This window comes from Dromaius novaehollandiae, chromosome 2, assembly GCF_036370855.1.
Source record: "Dromaius novaehollandiae isolate bDroNov1 chromosome 2, bDroNov1.hap1, whole genome shotgun sequence".
Lineage (NCBI taxonomy): Eukaryota > Metazoa > Chordata > Aves > Casuariiformes > Dromaiidae > Dromaius > Dromaius novaehollandiae.
In genome coordinates, this window is record NC_088099.1 from 4,581,937 (window position 1) to 4,602,382 (window position 20,446).

Sequence of the window (20,446 nt, forward strand, 5' to 3'; positions counted from 1 at the left end):
AACAACTGCTCTGCATCACCACTGTGAAGGCCTCTCCCTCTTGCCTTTGATGATGGAGAGGGTCCAGGGAGAATTTATCTTTACAAATGCAATCTTGAATTATCCACACAGGCGATTCCTGACCCCTTCTGGTTGTTATTTAGCCTTGTGATTTCAAGGATCAGTTCTTCTGTTGAAATGAAGGACAGCTGCTAAAGAGGAAGAGCTAGACACCAAAAACAGCATCTGAATGTGACTTCCACATTGCACCTTTTTTGTGCTCCGCTCTGGATTCACTTTCCATGATCTCTCTCCCATCTCCTGCCACCCCATCTTAATACTAGGTTTTCAAATACAAATACTTAAATGAGGCAGAGCAACTTGGCATTTTTAGTCTATGAAATAAAGCCTCGCACAGCTAGGTATTGAAGTTTCTGTACCTGGGCTTTGAGTTTCATATATACTAAACACATAAACAGCTGAAGGTAAAAGGAGTTGAGGTCACCATGCAGCAATGAAACAAACCTTTTCCTTCTGAAATACAGGTCTTGCTTTTCATTTTGGGATGTTAATTGTTCTCTAGTACCAGTACTCCACAGCAAAAGGTGGTTAGATACAGTCAATATTCAGAAAAGCTGCAGTACAGAAGGGTTTTGTACATTTACAAAAGCAAAAGAAGAACATGAGACAAGAAATACATTATGGGCATGGTAAAAAAAAATGGCTCAGGGAGCACTGCACACTTTTTTTTTCTTTTAATTACGTTTTGTTTTTAATAACATAGCCTTTCTGACTCCAAAATATATTTCACAGTGAAAAAATCAAACAATGCACTGTTACACTCAGTCAATATTTACACACACTTAGAAGCAAAACCACCTTTTGGTTTTTTCCATCATGAAACAAATAGAAATGGTGGCCACTGTGAATGGTGGCCATGCATGTCCAGCATCTTCAGCTTACATTCAACATAAAGATTTCTGAGCGTAATTTGTGCGATGGCATCAGATTCTGGTTTAGATAACTATATACATCTGAAGTCTGATCTTTCCAATAACACTGAGAAAGTTAGAGTGACTAAGGAAAGCCACCCTCGCAAGTATGTCAGAACTTCCAATAAAAAATCATATTAGAAGGGGTTGGCTTATAGAATGTAGTGTATATTAAATATACAGAGAGATACGATTTATTTCTTCTAGTAAATTCAGTGCTGGTGAAAGGTACCGAAGACTTCAATCTGTCCATTAAACATGAAATGCAGGGACAGCAACAGCAGAAATTTCCATTTCACTGTCCTCCTACTTGCCTTGCTTCTGAGCCTTGGCTCTAGGAATTTAAGGGGCAAGTTCAAGTCTTCACGACTATTCAGTCCTTGGCCTCTCTCGCTGAGACTGCCAAAAAATAATAGTAATAATAATGCACTGAGACCAAATCCCAAGCTGAAACAAAGTGGCTTTGTTCTAACAATGGCAAAGGTTATTCCACACTGATTTTAATTTAGCTGAGGACCTGGTCTGCAGTAGGTGACTGGCGGGTGGTTTTGTTGATGTGGACACTTGCCCACGAGGCACTGGACTGAGATCCACCAACTCAAATTGCAGAGTACTGTAGGACAGCCAGGAGAACAACTGAAGCCAAAAGTAAGCTCAGAAAAGCCTCAAAAAAAAAAAAAAAAAAAAAAAAAAAAGAAAAAGAAAAAGAAAAAGATCCAAACACCTTCTTGCTCTGGGCCGAAAATGGCACAAAAAGTCTCCAACCAGATGCAATTATTTAACATCTTTTTTCTCAAAAGTTCTAATTTATTAATGCTTGAAAATTGGCTATCAGCCATTCATGCAAAATATACTTTTTGATTTTTTTAATAATACACTTACAGTATTGTCAATATAATACCTTGTGAAAGCCCATACTACAGAAAATACAAAACTAAATGTTATCTGTTCATCTAATATTAGTTTTGTTTAAAAAAATGTATACGTATACATTTACCTGATAAATCTGATCTTCCCCATCTCTCTCTACCATGTCCTTCTGGTCTGCAAAGTGCTTCCTTGGGAAACTTTCTAAAGTAGCTATTAGCAGCATCGAATGAGAGAGGAAGATCCAATCTATCAGCTAAAAATACTTCAGTGATTTTTGCACAGAGTCTGGAACACAGGGGGACAAATTCTGCTCGCAAAGCAGCAAACCAATGCTGAAGACTTGAAAAAAAGGTGCCTGGGCCATGTAAGTCTCACTTAAGATACCAGAGTATGTTTAAGTGACTTAAGCCTTTTTTGCTGGTCCTCTGTACAAGGGGAGATTTCACCGGACTGGGGTGTAAGTGTTTCGTAAGAGCATGATCCTGTACCAATATGAAGTCAATCTCAACATTTCTGTCTATTTCAAATGAGTTCAGGAGCGACTCCTTTAATGTTCTTGAAATAACTTTCATTTACATTCATTTACACTGCTGCAGCTGAGAGCAGATTATGTCCCATAAAGCACTATATAAGTGTTAAGTATTATAATTAATACTTCTTTCACAACTTTCTGTGACCCTTTTTTTCCTTTTTAAAAATAAGGAAACTAACATTATTTTAAAAAATCTATGCTTAAAATGACATTAAAAGTTTTTAACCTAAACTAACAAAAACCAGTGAAATTAAAAGCTCAGCCGACACTGAAATTCTGAGTCTCACTTTTTTTCAAGGTCAGGTCAACTAACACCAAAGAACAAACCTGAATTTTGAATTTCCTGGTTACTATTAGTTTGAGTTCATAACTTCACATTTGAAATGTCATTTTCATTTTTGTTTTTTAATATACGCACACACGTACACGCACATATATATATATTTAGATATATATATATATCAGTTCATAAATCCACAATGAAGTGAGAGCTAGTACTGTCCTCAAAGTCTTTATGCACCATATAAAGACTTTTAAGAATTGACATCATCAACATTTGACTGAAGTAGATATGCACCAGTCGTGGCTTTAACTACAAGGCAAAATTGGAAAGAATGTTTTAGTTTCTCTCAAACAAAAGCAGTAAGAACATCTGTGGTTAAGCAAACAGAATATCCAAAGAGAAGGAAAGCTGCCAGGTGTGGGAAGTCATCCAAAGTCTTTATCTTTTCCTTCTATAACGTCTTATTATTCAGTTTAGCTGCTCACCAAATGCTGATGACTGTTACCTTTCAAGACGATCATGCCAGGTCGCTCTTGTGCCTCTTGCTCTGGCAAAGAAGAGTCATAACACACAGATGTCAACCAGGTCGCAAAGGCACCACACACTGTGTGACACCACTACCTAAAAACATACCATGTATTGGGCACAGATGCAGAGGTTCAAGGTTATCTGGAGGGAAAGACCATCCTGGAACTGACTTTTGCTCTTAAGGTGGGAGTGAGGGAACAATTATTTTTATTACTTAAATATTCTAATCAGTCAATCTATCAATTGACTTAGCAATCAGTCAATGCCAAAAATATAGATATATATCAACTTCACGGCCCTTTTAAAAAATTCACAGCTTAGCTAGAACATAAAGCATCCTTTGAAATGTCCCTGGGTATGGAAAAAGTTAGCTGATCTCATCTCTCTTGCCTGGAGTCCCCCCCGCTGATGGATGACAGCTATGCAGCTTCATATTGGCACAGCAGTTTCTTCAAGTCCACTGAGTACATCTGACTAAATCCAGCCATGATACTGATTTTCTGGAGTCCTTCCTGAACTGGCTGGTGTGATTAACCCAAGCTTGTTGACTCTATTTTAAGACTCAAAAGAGAAACACTACAGAGATTCACATGCCAAAAGACTGGGACAGGCTAAGATATGTTTGAATAGAAAAAAACCGAGCCAAATCCAAAAACAAAATGAAAACCAACTTGAAAAATAACAATGATCATGTCCATTCACAGATTAGTGTCAGTATGGCAACCAAGAATCACAACTGCACAGCAATCACTTGTTACTTTTGACTGACAACGGATTACTTGCAGATGCTCTGAAATGTAAATCATTGAGTGGGTGGGCTTGGCCTGTTGTTTATCTTGTAAATATTTTTCCATCAATGGCCTTGATTACAGTTGTGTATTTACAGTGACTGTTAAAAAGACATATATATATATACATTTCCTTTGTTTTTTCGCCTCTGCAAACATCAAGGATATTTTGGAGAAAGGGGAGGAGAGCAGAGGAAAGGAGAGGAGAGGAGTGGAGAGGAGATGGAAGGGAAGGGAAGGGAAGGGAAGGGAAGGGAAGGGAAGGGAAGGGAAGGGAAGGGTGGGAAAAACAGACCCTCACCACCATGAAAACTATGATTTTATTTTCTTTTTAAAGGGATGGTTTTTTGGTTTGTTTGTTGATTGATTTGTTTTCCTTAGCTGCTCATGTCGCTAGATTCTCCGCATTTATGCTGGACATCCGAATCTGAGAGCTGCTCTTGCTCAGAATGGAGAGTTGTGTCCCCCCGTTCACTCCGCTGCTCGCTAGAGAAGGATGACGATGTTTGAAATCCACAGCAAAATACCGGTTGACTTTCCAGCTCCTCCATTTTCTCTTTATTTCTGATTGCACCTTTAGGGAGAAACTTCAAAAGGTCATTTTTTATGTACTTAGCCGCTCGAGGACATGCTGACAAATTAGCAAGTTCAGAAAAAAAAATGTTTAAAGTTATTGTTAAATTCTTCATATCAGTGAAATGCGAGGTGATTTCTCTATGCTCAAGGAGGGCAAGGCAGGCCGTGAGAATGACTGCCTGGAATCTGTGTCTGACCTCAGATAATTTGGGAATCCATAATGAATCAGCCCACAGGTTCATGGAAGACCTGTTCAACACTAACTTCAACAGAAACATTGTGTTAGGCTCTCGGAAAAAGATATTGTGTTTTCACCAGTGACCACTACCAAACACATAAAAAGGAGCCAAGGAAACTAGCACCCAAATGATTCTGGACAGCAATGAAATAACCTGCTCTCAAAGGTAGCTTGTCTTTTGCCAAGAATTGCTTCGGATACCGCAAGTAAAATCCTAGTGCTTTCAATAGGTGGAGACCATCTTCAGGTAATGCCTGAACCTCTCCCATATGTATCAAAATAAATTGATTCACTGTAATTGCATTTCTTGCTCCTCATTTTTGGAGGTCTCTCTGTTAAACTGTTCCTCAGGACCTACATCCTCAAATACAAATACATTCATGGGAACTCTTCCTTATGACTTCATTTGGTTTTGAAGAAGGCTCTGGGAGAAACATGCTAGATGGAAAAACACCTGTCATTAATGGATGCACATCTACTGAAAATTTTGCCTTTTCCTTTCAGATCTCTTCTAAGTAGATGTCAGCTTTATAATACTCTCTTTTCCCTTGAGCTTTTTACATGGGCAGAATAAATCTTCTACGGTAAAACAGTAGATGGTCAGAGGTCCAATTAGAAAAAGAGGAATGATTCTACAGCTTTGCCACTTTTCATGCATCACTTGATAGGCATATGCACACGTCTGTGTACACAGATACATAAGACTGTAAGGACATAACATAAGAAAGTTCATACTAGTCCAGCCTATTATCCATCACTGACAGTAGACTATACCATATTTCTGAGTAAAAGATCATAAGAACAGGCAAAGACGTAGTGATAGTTCCCCAATATAATTTTCACCCTACAGTAAATCTGCTATATCAAAGGTGCTCTCCTTGTCTTTAGTAGTCATTGATAGATTTTCCTAGACTAATACAGTTGTCAAAATGGATTAGCATGGGCCAAAATGCTAAACAAGTGCTTCAGCCACATGGATCCTAACCACAGGGTGGAAACTTGCAAATTTACATTATCCTTCTAATAGCTCTAACCTTCCATTTTTGTTAGTGTATAAATAGATATCAATTAGACAGAAGCATGCAGATATATTACCTCTGTCAGAAGAAAATAGCGTTTGCATCTATGACAGTGTAATACACCCAAGGTGAACCCTTTCTTACCTTGGGTAGGCAATTTATAAACAGGAGGGAGTGGAATACCAAGGTAGGGGTCTGAACAGCTATAGACATCAGTCATTCTCAAATTTTTTGTGGGGGGAGAGGGAGGGTAAAATGGTTTTAATTCTTCTGGCCATATCAGTTTGGCTATGATCCGAGAGAAAGGCTTACAGGAACTCTGACGCACCATGTAGGCCATCTTGGAAAGTACTTATCTCCACATTAGCTTTAGACAAGACCTTCTGGTTATTCTTTCAACACTCACAGAAACGCAACAGATGAAACAATAGTTCTAGGTGAAAGAAATGGATATACAGTAACACCAGCTGGTGGAATATCAACACAGCCACCAATTCCAGCAAGGTGTCATCTAGAACTCACCTTCTGAGCTACATGGGATTATGTCATGAAGGAATCCTACCTTAATAGTCACCTGTGAGGCACCCTGACTAAGCCCATCAGCAAAGATGACCTGTAAGTTTGCTTCACCACCTTAAGCAGGTTGTTGTTTTTGTTTTTTGGGAGGTTTTTTTTTTTTAGAAGGAATCACTTGGATAAATGAGTTAAGCTCCTATTGAAGTACGGACAATCTATTGCGTTCTATGTGCAAACAAGCATGGAATATCTATTGCTCTAAAGCTGGTAATAATAAATGATCTCAACCTCCCTGAAAAGAAAAAAAAAGGTGATTTTAGGAAAAGTCTTTTCCTATTAGATTGCATAATAGAAGTGGATGAATGGAAAAGAAAAGGGATGAACTGTGTATATTTCCTTTAAGACAACACTGGATGGGGAGTAATTTTCCACTAATTCAGAAAACCTTTATCTCAAGATATTCAGTCCAGTGAATGCAGTCAGGGGCACGATAATTTGCAGATCAGAACAGGTGTATCAAAATTAAGCTTGATTAGCACTTCCATATAAACATACACAAACACACACATACAAACACCTACAAAAAAAGTTTAACAGGAAATAATTTCAGGTTTTCAAAAATGAAGAGTTGGAAAACGCTTTGTAAATGTTAATTTATACTGTACCCCAATTACATAGTGTATTCCTGAGCTTGAGAGTTGGATTGAATAGGTAGGCAAAGATACAGCATAGTACTGTTGCATGAAGGAGAAGTTTTTATATTGCTGTCCAGTATGATAAATTCATCTTTGCCAAACTGTTCAGGATACTGCTTACAATTGCCATGACAAGGTAATCAATTTTACATAGTGTGATATGATATGATAACCATTTTCTCCAATAACACTTCTACAAGTATAGTACTTTGTGTACTATATACTGTACAATGAGGTCAGCCAGCATAAACTAGTGTCACCCACTGAATGAAGACAAGACCAGGTGTCTGGAGTATGGTTCATCCTCTCCTTCTTTAAATACTCAGAAACTAGAAGTTTAAATTTGGAACAAATCTCTTTAAAGTCAGTTTAACAGGCATCTCTGAAAGACAATTCACTTGCCCTGTCTTAAATACCTACCACAGGGTGAGATAAAGCACATTCTAGAAGTTATTCCTTCTCTATATAGACAATTAAATGAGCCTAGGATGGTTACCCCAGCCTTAGATGTTGAATATTTCAACATCTAAGTGCAGATGGAAGCCATTCTACAACTTTAATCTTTCCTCTGCCTTTGTTACTTAGTAGAACTGTATTAAAGATCACAGTAATCTCAATTTCCAAAGGCCTGACTGGACAATTATCAAAACTGCTCTTAAATGCAAGACCAAAGCTTCATCAACCAAAAGGTGACACTTGTAAGCGTAGCTGTCACAAATGTAATTCACAATTCTTTATTTACAGTGACAAGCCTGATATTCATAAAAATATCCTTTAAAAGTATCTGAAGTAGGCTACAAAATGTAAAGAATCAGCAAAAAAATGTATAGTAAAACAATGAAGATCACTTTTAAATTTTTGCTGTCTTTTAGAGACAATTTTTTTTTTTTTTTTTTTTTTACGTTATGGAGAAAATCAATCGCTAAAATAACAATGTTCTATATAGAATATTCTTTTGAGTTTACCCAGCTGGTTCTAGCAAAACATTTGTTAGCAGTAATAGCAACTACTTAAGCAACTGCACTATCCTGTATTTGCAGATAAGGGTTTTGTCAAGTGACAAAAAGTGCCAAATCCTCATCTCATGCAAAGAGGTCCAAGTGACTTAATGATGTTAGCCAGAGTGGTCAGTGTCCATTCCTCATAGCCCTAGACACTTAAGTAAGGTTCCTAAATCAGAAACTTGCTCATAGATATTTCTGTAGTCAATAGAAAGATAAACACCTTCAGAGAGTTTCAGCCCATTTAAGATCTGAGCCTCTCCTTGAAGGTGTTTGTCCCTCTGTTGAATCAACAAGGCGTCTTGGGAAACTAGTCATTTAACTATCTCTGTTAGAAAGCGTTAATCTGGGCCATCATCTCTGGCAAGAACAATGCTTTGCTTTAATGAAGAAACTGCTCTTTCAGTTGCTGATACACTGTGAGGTTTGGACTAAGGCATCAGGGAATATGGTACGTGATGAGTTACAGCTAAGGATTAGAAAGAAAGTTAGTCCCACAAGGTAATGTGATGGGGATGGTGAGGGTGGAAGAGGTCAAATATTAAAAATCTTACCTCCCCATTCAAGAAACAATAGAGAACAGCAACAACAAAACCCTAGATAAATGGGAGAGAAAAAACTGTAATTCAGATCCTTAAGGAGATGTCAGAAAATAGCTGGAGTTAAAAAAAAAAAAAAAGAAAAAAAAAAAAGAAACCAAAATCCTAGCCTACAAAGCATATGCATATATGAATAAACACACAGTCTGAGAATTATGCATGCAAAGTGGTCATAACGAACACAGATTTATTTTTAACAAAAGCAGAATTCACTGTATAATCACCTGGAAAGATCCCAGTCCCAATTCAAACACTAGTCTCTCCCGCTTACTGACATTTTCAGGAGAAAAAGCAAACACCGTGTAGTGAATTCCAAACAAAGGGATAAGCAGTAGCGTAGAGCGAGCCAGTCTCCTGTTATAATAGAGTGAAAGAACTTTAATGCAGCCTTGTAATAAACAACCTGTGCTTTAATTAAAGAAAAAAACCCAGCAAATGTTTTCTTGCCTGCCTTTTGGTAAATATACACATTATATAATTATGCATATACATTTGCAACATTCCCATGTGTTCCCAAACAATAATTTTACACACACTGTAGTTTTCACCCACTTCTTTATACTGGTACAATAATAGTATGAAGCAGCACATTAATAACACTTAATACTCTGTATTGTTGTTTTGGTTTGCATTATTATAAACCAGGATTTTTTCTACAGTGCCAGACATGAGGAAGGTAATTTTGGTATGGGATTCAAACTGCTACCAGAACACAATAATAGCCCTCTCGCCTAATTGCTTAGTCCCAGTGGAGTGTGTAGAATTGCTTTTTCGTGAATTTATTTCTCCGTTGACCAAAAAACCCAGAGCAGCAACAAAAATAAAGCAAAAAAACCTCACATGTTCTTAAACTCATGATTATTCCTCAAGGTTGTGATTTTGGTTTCATTTATACAGTTAGAAATTTAAGTGTAATTCTGTTGTGTAACTAATTTCCATTGCATCAGAATAAAGGGGATTGGGAGGGAAATCAGATCCTGTCGGTCTAGGCAAAAGTGCTGGAAATGAATGTGTGTACCTTTGAGCAGTATCTGAATATGGATGACATTTGAGAAATGGAGGGGTCCAGCACAGGACTTTCACATCAGCTTTGGTCAGTGTCATTTGCTGATTGGGCAGCAGCAAAGACCCAAGAAAAAGGAACTGTTGAATGAGGCAAGTGCTTTATTAAAACAAAGTGGCCTAAAGTAACCTCTTGGCCATTTTCAAAGAGGAACAAAAAGTGATGGAGTCCCTTCAGGTAAGTTAAGGAGATAGATGGAGGACAGGGAAAGCTAAAAAGCTGTAAAGCCTTCTGGAAGACTTCTCTACTATTTCAATTTTAAATTTTCAATCTGCTTATATCTATATGACAGATTGCATATAGGTTTGAATTTGCTCATTACCTGTGCAATTGTAAGTCACTGAAAGTGAAGGTTTAACTAATACACCTCCAAGAAGTCTGTGAGCATATCCAACACTAAACTAGAAATGGGACATTAGTTCCTTGTTGGTGACCCTCAGTCATGCTTTGTGCACTGATGGTGATAAACACACAACAGCCGTTGCCCTTAGATGGTACTAAATATCATATGATTCATTTGTGAGGTGCACACCAACTCTCAAATCTCAAGTCACAAGCCAGAGGACACAGTTCTTGTGAATTATCAAGTTAGACATTAACCAAAAAGGGGTTTGTTTGTTTGTTTGTTTGTTTGAACAAGAGATAGAGGAAAACCTTGGAATGGGTTGATAAGGAGCATACAGAATCTCCAACTTTGGTGATCTCTAGAAAAAGGAAGTGATATAGGACTGACCTAAAGCCATGGGTTTAAAGACCTTTCAACTTCCCTTTTAGTCCTTTTTCTCTATGGACATGTAATCAGATGAATGAAAAAGAACAGAAAAGTTGTGGAAAAGATTATAAAACAATACTATCTTCATAAACAAAAAAGTATGCAAGGCATATAACAGTGTCTTAAACTAGTCATGGATTACAAAGAAATCAATGAGGTAGTAAACTGGACAAAGAAATATCATTTCTCAAAAATCAGTGACCCTGTATACACAGACTTAATTAAAAAAAAAATAGAGATAACATGTTGATTGAAAAGTCAGAATGTATTTGCCTATTAACATGGTGTATCCTCTACCATTCATACTGGATTTCACTTCATTCATAGGGGATTAGCTTTGAGAAAAATATGGAAGAAGGCTTTTTCTAAGGCCAGTTTTCTGGCATTAATCATGTCTGATTATTCATACAATTAGTTTACAGGATCTTTAAATATAATGTCAACCTCAGCTTATTTGAGATATTGTCTTCAGTATTGTCATAAACGTCATCAAGAAAATACAGAAAAGTATTCAGAAGTAAGTAGAAGAAAGTATACAGAAAAGAACTAGCACATCCTGAAAATTACAGATGATTAAGATCTATGAAGAGGAAAAAGGTCTTGGTAAGAATGGTAAGAATAATCTTAGAGGTTATTAAGGGTTGCGTGGATGATGATGAATTGTGCTTTCTTCAAGAATATTAGGAAGAAAGAGGACTTAAAGCAGCATCTGTGAGACAAGAAAGATTATGTGCAATGGTGAAATTAATATGTTAAAGCTAAGAATGCACTGAAATTCTTGGCTGTGGAACAGCCACAGATACTCATCCTCTTTTCTTTACACATTCTCTGGGACAAGCAAGGAACTCAGGGGACAGATCCAAGAGCTCTGAAGACAATAATCACTCAACTGGGCTTAAAATGGCTGTTTAGAATAGAAATGCTCTCCAAGAGATGTAGCAAAAAACATATTTACATTCCATCAGGGAGAGAAATGTCTCAAGATTACTTTAAAAAAGCAAGGCATTTTCCAGCATTCATTGAAGATGACATTCAATTGTTCTCCTGCTGTTTTCCTCTAAAATGTCCTAAAATGAAATTCTCTCCAATAGAATGACTATGTAAGTGAACCTTCCAGAAAGTGTTAATCTGTGTCCAAAAAGACACAGATAATGGTGTCCCCTGTTTTTCCCCTCACTTCTTTTTTGAGGATGTTCTGTTAACCAATATAAATTACAGAAAGACACCTTTACATTAAAAGGGAATAGAAAATAGGAGGGTCTTCTAACTTTAAAAACATAAGTCCTCTACACCAAGGGACCTATAGCTAAGAAAGTTATTGTATAAGGACTTTTTTGGTCGTCATTCTTTTTCCTGTCTCTGAGATAGAGGGTACAGAACAGAGTGTGACAGACTTAGAGATTACTCTTCCTTCAGTTCCAAGTAACCCCTCTGCACTGAAGATGTGACTTGTGCCATTTCTCTTGTGCTGCTTCTATTGAACTAATCAGAAAACTGTGTAGCTTAACAAAAACTGTTGTAACTTCTATAAGATTTAATGGATATTATTAAGATAAAGATAAAATACACAATAACTTTTACTTGGTCAAACAATTTTTCACCTTGGGCTTAGAGGTTCTCATGTCTCATATCTTTGAGACAAAATACCACAGACTGTCAAAGGATGCAAAAGATCTGCAAAGGTATAGCCTTTGAAGGAATATGTAATTGTTTTTATGCTATCTGGGTCTGCTTTTTTGAACTAAGAGAATGGGTCGGTTTAAATGCTAAGCCTTAAGTGGAATTAATCTGATCAAATATAGACTTCTACAGTGAAGACATCAAGGTCTGAACTAGTCATGTAGAACAAGATTCATCTCATCTAAGTTTGGACATACATGCTGTAGATATCTATATTTAAATTAGTAACATAATGTCTTTAAAGCCAATATAGAGAAACAGGCACTTTTACAGCAGAATTCTGGCCTGATGTGGATGTGTTATCTCATTAAGGTGAATCCCGTTGCAGACTCCATCAGATGCCTACTGCATGCATCTTTTGATATATATTGACTAACTTAAAGTATTTAGATCCCTACAAAGTAGACAATTTTTTATTTAAATTAATTCCACACCTATGCTAGCTTTATTGTCAATAAAGAGTAACAGGCATTCATAAGGATGAGTCATCTCTTCCTAAGCAGGTTTTAAACGGGTCAGCTATATCACACCTCATCAGAAACCTAACGGTCTCTCCATCCACTACAAAGGGAATCTAGGCTGAGTTTGTCATATGGAGAGTTGCACTGTCAGCTTCTAAAGCTCAGATTAGAGGAATCCCAGGTCTTGCCCCAGATTTGGTGAGGAATGTGTACAAAAATAATAGTGACAATATTTTAAATAGAAGAATAAAGAACAAACCATGAAGATATAGGATGCCATTAGTAGTAAAATGATTGGTATGGTTGGGATTTAATGAATGTATCTATTTTATCTAGAAGATGCTAAACATAATTGGCATGTGACTTTCAAGAAACTCAGTTGTGCCCCTGACAGGTACATCTCCTATCTAAAAGATTAATTAGGTGTGTAGGAACACTTCTGCAGACTTGAGGTAACACCTAAACACAGTAACTGATTACAGCTTTTTTATTTTCTCATGTATAAATCACAGACTAAGGACTTAAAAGCTGTGGAGGCTTACTGAGATATTCATACTTTGACACAAAAAATGAGGTTTAATTACATTTATGGGATGGCATACAGGGAGGTTTTTTTTTCTGGCTTCCTCACCGTGTTGAATACACCTTGGCACTGAGTAGATAGAATATTTCACATTGGAGAGCTGTCAGTCTGACATCTTTCTAACATACTGTATTTACTTAGTGGGGAATTTGTTTCTCTGCAAAAGCCCTGTAAGAAGCTTATGCTGCATCAGGATGTAGATTAAGTGGTAAACTTCACATTTAAAACAGTCTCCTCCTAAATGTGGGTTTGATTTTTACCTAACTGGCAAAGAGCTTCTGGTCTTTGAGCTTCTCTGGGCTTAGAAAATTGACTTTCTGACTACTCTTGTCTCCTATTGTCTGTTTCTTCCATTTGCTCTTGTATAATGTCAGTCTGTTGGCTGAATCTTCTGGTGGCTTCACTACTCTGTAGTGACAAAATCACAGAAGAAGAAAGATTTTTTTCATGCTTAAAATGGGTCTTGCTGGCTATCAAACATCATAAAATATGCAGCTATGAGTTCTGACAACATTTTCTTTTGTTCTTCAATGGTGACAAAGGTAACTATTGATTATTCTCCAGCAAAATGCTATACTTGTGGATCAGTGCAGCAGGACCTCTTTGAGAATATTGATTTTCACTCAGAAGACTGCCATAAAATGCAAGAGAAATGTCATCAAAGAACACAGAATACAAGAGATTTCTGAAAGGTATATGTCTTGTCTAACCTAATCCTATGGACTTGTACAAGTAACCGAGTGAGACGCACTATGATCAAATGATTAATTCATAAATGTCTAAACTAAATGGCATTAGTTCACTTTTTTTGATGCTTCACTCTCCATGGGCAAATAATGGAGCTTTGACACTGATTTCAAACTCGATATCTAATATTTAGATAGTAGGCTAACCTTAGATAGAACTGATTCCTATGCTCTCCTCACCCCTGGATATATACTGACACAGTTTCCCTGAGTTCAATGGGTATAAGTTGTTCAGCTGTGAATGAGAGTCTGATTCACTCACTCCTGCCCTACCACAGTCATTCTACGAAACTTTCTAGTAAAACATTTCCTCTCAGTGTGACTAGAGCTCACCTCATCAGTGTATAATTAGGAGTAATTAACAACTGCTATACATGCATTGAAGGATATAAGCAAGTGATTCAAAAACCTATACAAGTCATTGAAAGACACCCAGTGACACAAGGGATTTGGATCAGAGCTGGAAACTACTATCCAAAACCATAAATGGCATCAGCAATAATTTACGAAATTTCACACAAATAGCCTTAAAATCTTTGATCGTGGTGCATCAGCAAAAGCACAGAACAACAAAAAATTCTACATGCAATAAGAACCAAATGAACACTTGCTCTCCAATTACTACCCCTCTGCTAGTATTAAATCATTTCTTTGCAACATGCGTCATACAAACACAGTAATGTCACAGGATTGCGTACACTTACAGGGTAATGGTTGATAGTTCTGACATCTTGCAAGAATGCTGGTTAGCCCTCTTAGGCTTACAGTAGCATTTCTGAACGCAGCTGCTAAATATGACAAGATTAGCATTTTTTTCAGCATATTGTGAACAGGCCAAGGTATGACAGTTTCAACACATTTATGAGACACATCATAAAGGTGGAAAGCGGACATGACGGAATGAAATTATAGCACAAACCAGCTGCTTAACCGAAGCAAAAATAATAAATAAAAAAAAAAGCACTGGATGTTGCGGGCAATCGTGATGTGTTGATTCACAGACAAGCCAGAGATCGAACAACCTGGAGGCAGGTGGTCAGCCTTACGCATCAAAAATACACATGACCTTTGCAGTCTGATAGTGTACAGGGTGTAACAGAACAATATATTAAATGAAAGTTGACTGCACACTTGTGGAGAACAATTAAATAGTAACATAAACTTGTAGAATGGAAATTAATCTAAGATGGATTTGGATCAGATGTTTCTCATTTTCACATCTAAATACTGAACATGTGAATAACTTCTTTTTAGTGGAGAGTGCTAGTATGGACACCAAGAGTGATTCTCAGCCCAGCTTCTTTCATATGTGGGGATGGGAGTTCAGTATGAAAACTACAGGTGCAACTGCCAGTTCAGACGTAATTCCTATTTTATGTCACACAGAGTAAGACAGGTGTATGCCTGTAAAAGTAGCGGAAACATACCCTATAGCTCAAGACCACAACCTCTGCGTGTTGTGTTATAGCAAGAGTGCTATGGAGAATGGGGTCTTTACATTTGCAGTTATCTATCGAGAAGGATAGTCTTGTAACAATTTGGTGAGGTATCTCAAGAGATCTGAGGGATGGAAGGATAGAGATGTACATGTAGAGATGTACATGTAGGGATGTACATGTTTTGGCAGGCTGAAAACCACATGGGAATTGAAAAAACTGCTTTCTTGTTGAAGTTTGTGGGAAGATTTCTATTTCCTTTTGAACATTTGTTTTTTCTGGTAGGATTCACCTTACAGAAGGTTGGATATTTACACCATAGATTTCTATCTGAGCCGGACATCCTTGGCTGCCTTTAAAAACATCAGAAAGAATAAGCAGTCAAGAGAGAAATAGACACTTTTGGGGAAGGGTATTTTAGATATCCACTTTAGGACAGGATGAACAGCACACCAAACTCCTTTGACTACCTTGACTAGATCTCCACTGACTATAAAGGAGACTATGATTTTTTTAAACACAATTGCCTACAAGGCAAACATCTATGAATCATACTCTATTTCTGTTGCACAGTCTATGACTTGTGTTCGCCTAGCCATAGATGGAAGATGTGTTTTATAAACTGAACGATAAAGTAGAACGAATTGAAAAAACAGATTATACTTCTCTCTACTGTTAACTCTCTTAAACCAATCCCATTTACTAGAGTTTCTCTTTCCCTTTTGGGTAATCAAAAGCTGACGGTTATGTTCTGAGTGTATAATATTTATTAGCGACGGTAGCATAAGAGCTGAAAATAATATGCTATTGTGGGATGTACACATCAAGCAAATAGAAGAAATAATTATGTTTCAACTTGTGAATTGAACCTTGTTTCTTCAGGGTAATACTGAGGAAGTAAATATGAAAATGATGGTGTCACTTTTACAGAATCATTTCTCTGATAAATTTTTCCACTGCCTCATATAACATGTCTGATTTCACAGAACTGAGCTGTGAATTAAGACTGATCAAGAACAAGGATTGAAGTTTTAGAGACATTTCCTTTTTACTTTGGCTGAGATTTTCAAAAGTGACAATGGAGTTTGAATATCTCACTCATTTTTTGTTCACCTGAGTTTAAACACATTTTATCAGACCAATTTTTACCACAGCATGTGACAAAAAGTAGTGTTTGTTAAGATATTTTAAGTTACATAACCTGAAACACCTAAAATTCAATAGTCAGTCTGAAAAAATCTTAGTCGTGGAGTGTTGTAGGGGGGCATTTTCTTCCCTGGCATGCCTAATATTGCTGTAGTAATGTGTAAAAAATAATTCTCACCCACATTTCCTCTATTGATTATATTCTGTTTTTTGGGGTAGGGATTGGTTTTTCCATTTTCTATTACAGGTATTTCTAGTGAGTAGAACTAACATGGCAGTGCTTGTTTGCTTGCTAGAATTATTGAAAAGGACAGACTTGATTCTGAAAATAATATCTGAGCGGTAACTGCTACTCCAAAACCAGTGAGGGAAGGTTCAGATATTGGTTTGTGGCGAAAAACTTCGGTAGCATTTCATTGGAAAATGTTACTATTTCACTGCTGTTAGTTTGTTTTTCTCCACCATCCTATCTAATTTTAAAAGAATTATTTTCCTGATGTTGGACATTATAAGGTGACCCAAAATATTTAAAATACAGAATCGATAGAAGTCTTTTTTCCTTTTTTTTTCTTTTCTTTCTTTTTTTTTTTTCCTTTCATCAAAGCAGAAACAATGGAGGAAGAAAATGAAGAACGAGAGCAGAGGCAGAGAAGGCAGGAACTAGAAAGAAATGGGAATGAGAGAAAAATAGCTGAATAAGAGAAAAATAATATAAATGAGATTATGGATGTTAAGACACTACACAGATTAGGGCAGGATCCTCAGACCTCTGTAGGCACACACAGAATGGAACTGGTGACATCTAGCTATATCCATCTAAGAGGAATCTAAACTGAGCTGTCACCTTTAGCTCACTCAGTCATGGAAAGAAATAGGCATTTCCAGAGGCTGAGCTGACCTATGTAACAGAGGTGTCTAAGACATATGGGATGCATAGTCTAATGGAGGTGCCCAGGTCTCTTGGTTTGACCATAGACAACAACTAGACTATTTAGATTCAATACGAGACTTTAGACAGCTAAAGGCAAACAAGCTGAGTCTCACCGCATGTGTCCTGTGCATGGACTGCAGCTGCTTCTGGGAGGAAGAGGGAGGGTGCTAGGGTGGAAGGGGAAAGAGAAAGTTAAATAGTCCCAGGATGAAATGAGTGATGCTTGATGTGGCTGAAGACCATCTTGTCAGATTGAACACCTAGACGTCCGGCAAGTTAGTGCAAATGAGAGAGTAAATAATATGTGGCAAAGGTAGTTGCAATTAATTTGTATAGAGTTTGTAGGCTTTTCATAGGTGCTTAAGAGAGGTAAAATGAGTATGCCAATTCACAGGAATGAAGTTATGCTTTGTTACCAAGGCCATGTAGACCCATAACGAAAAGATCAAGGTTTTGCATTCAGGTCAGTAATAGCACACAGGGAATGGCAGAGTTTGTGGGTTGTCTCAGAATATGCTGAAGGTGGAGCCTTAGGGAAAAAACAGCAAAGGTAGAATTTGGTTTATACAAGTTAAAACTGTGCCTCATTAAGAATCTCTGTGCATCCTGCTCAAACAACTCCCTGCAACCTCACTGCAAATAGCATTGGCAACTTGTCACTTCATAAACATGTGGCAGTAGGAGAAGGAGCATGGAGAAAACATATTGAAATAAAGTACTGAAGAAAGAGCAAAATTTAACCAAGGTGAAAGCAGAAAGTCTGTACAGGAGAGAAAAAATTTTGAAAAATGGAGTTATATCATCTATTATTTATGCTATGTACCTCCTTACCTATGGCTGGTATTACTATGGGTGGGGGAATTATTTTTCTAGATACCCAATTTCTAAGGATTTCCTGAAGCTAAACTTGTTTCCTGGCCAAAATACAAACTACTTTTACAAAAACCCTGGACTTGCAGATCAGATATTAACAGTCCACAAAACTGAAATAATTTTTTGAGTAGAAAAAAAAGTTGGTGATGATTATAGAAGTCTATCCTTCCCCAGACTTGACTGTGGGCACTAATCCAGTTCATGCAACTACACTCCTGTTACCCAGCTCTTTCAGACACAGAATAAAAAGCAAGGGTGCATCCCTCCAAAGTGTTTATTTAATTCTGTCTCATCTGACTGTGGAAGTCTATAATATAGATATCTACCTCTTATCTTGTCACCTCATGCTCCCTTTGCAGTCAGTGGATATAAACAAACAAAAAAGTCAGATTCATCTGACCTTAAACATCATCTTTAGAATGAAATGAGTTGTACCAAGGACCTTATTCACTAGACTGGGTAGATCTCTACTAATCGTAGAAGGAACCCAGCATAATTAGCTTATAAAGTCAGGTGCATCCCACTCTGTCTTGCAAAGTACAACCACTTTTTCTGCACTTTGTAAAAACAGCAACTCTATTTCTCTACTGTTCACTTGAAAACGTGTCCAAAAGTCCCAGACACATTAGCTCATTAGCTGTTGTCAAAGTCCTAGTATTTACCTATAGCTCTACTTTTCCCACTACAACACACCAATCCAAAAGCCTTGAGAGATTTGAGGTATTCCAAGACTCTCTTCTCACACCTAGGAATAACCCAAAAATAAGTTTAGAACAGCCAGACAAACCACATGTGAGATCTCCTTTATAGCCCTTGTCCAAAACCCGTTAAAATCACTTAACTTTAATGGGTAGTAGAGGTTGTTTATTGTCTGACTTTGTGGTCTTTAAGTCTTTGAGGTCTCTTCAATTGGTTTAACATGTGAGGTCAGTTTCGTTTTTCTCTTCTTTGTTCTGAGTAGATATGTCTTACACAGATCAGTGGATCAGGTTTTTTTGTTTTTTTCTCAGTGATTTGGAGGAACATAAAGAAGATTTGTACTTTTAGTATCTATGTACTTGCAAAGTCAATGAACATCTTCAAGCTGAAAGCTGAGAGGAATGCGGAAATCTCATGAGGTTCTTTTGTGATTTTCAAAGCTCCCATGTTATAGAAGATGTACAGTATAATACCCTACATAAGCGTACATCTTAATTCCACCAAACTTAGATTTAATCCTTTATAATTGAAATCTGGCATGCTAATTACAGCTAGAATTTGACATGGAAACTGTCTGTCTGGTGGAAACCACCGTCACCTCCACAGACGCTGAGGCTGACTTACCACTTACAGAGTATAGCTGCAGTTGAAAATGAATATTTAATAAATATGGATTAAAACTGGAATTATTTGTCCAAAAATCTTGAGTTTTGCTCAGAACTGAGGCTTGAAGATGAGTGGTCAAGGAAAGCCCAAAAATCAACTCTACACTGGTCATTCTCAGTTTTACTAGCATCTATAGAATGGGCAGACAAGGATGGAGAAAGCAATTGCTGTGTGTAGGGATTAAAGAATGAAGAAATAAAGATTAAGGTTTAGTTGTATTCTAGAAAAGAAAACTGTTGATAGAAAGAAGAATAATTCAAGCAAAGATCTACTTTTAATGAACTGTAACATCAGTATTACATGTACCTATCTTTCCTATACATTAACACTGGAGAACCTATTCTAACAAACTAGATTATTCTCACTTACCCCAGAGCATAGTCTATTGTCATGCATAATGGAATAATTCTGATGGAGGTGCATTAACGTAACGTTTGGGTAAAAGACAGCAACGTGTTTAGAGAGAAAAATGTACTACACCGAATGAGATTCTTGAATGAGTTTGAATTTAGGTTTGCTGTTTGAAATGAAGAATATGCGTGTCCAAATCCAACCATAAAAATCAGAGAATGTGATTAACTTATGCCTCACTGTCCTTAAAATGAATAAATAAACAAAACCCACAGATAATTTATTGTCCCAGTCTGGCACAAGAAGTAAACAATCAAACGCTATAGACAGGTCTTAGCCCTGTCAATCAGCAGAGCTCATCATTGGTGTAGCTACATTATGTTTACATAATTTGGAGCTCTGAGATTTCAGTTAGCTTGTTTT

General features: G+C 37.1%; 1 protein-coding gene across 12 annotated transcripts in view; it reads right to left on the minus strand.

The window, feature by feature from the left end:
- Positions 1–719: 719 nt before the first annotated feature.
- Positions 720–20,446, minus strand: part of ADCYAP1R1 (ADCYAP receptor type I) — a 140,837-nt gene continuing 121,110 nt past the window's right edge. For 6 of the 12 annotated variants that reach the window (XM_064505676.1, XM_026096347.2, XM_026096365.2 and 3 more), the window contains exons 14-17: positions 14,626–14,709; positions 8,841–8,970; positions 8,572–8,613; positions 720–4,559 (exon numbers count right to left, since the gene is read on the minus strand). In XM_064505676.1, coding sequence (XP_064361746.1) covers positions 4,350–4,559; positions 8,572–8,613; positions 8,841–8,970; positions 14,626–14,709 — 466 coding nt within the window. In that variant the 3' untranslated portion in view covers positions 720–4,349. The remainder of the gene's footprint in view (positions 4,560–8,571; positions 8,614–8,840; positions 8,971–14,625; positions 14,710–20,446) is intronic. The other 6 variants (XM_064505680.1, XM_064505683.1, XM_064505679.1 and 3 more) reach the window with 5 other exon arrangements.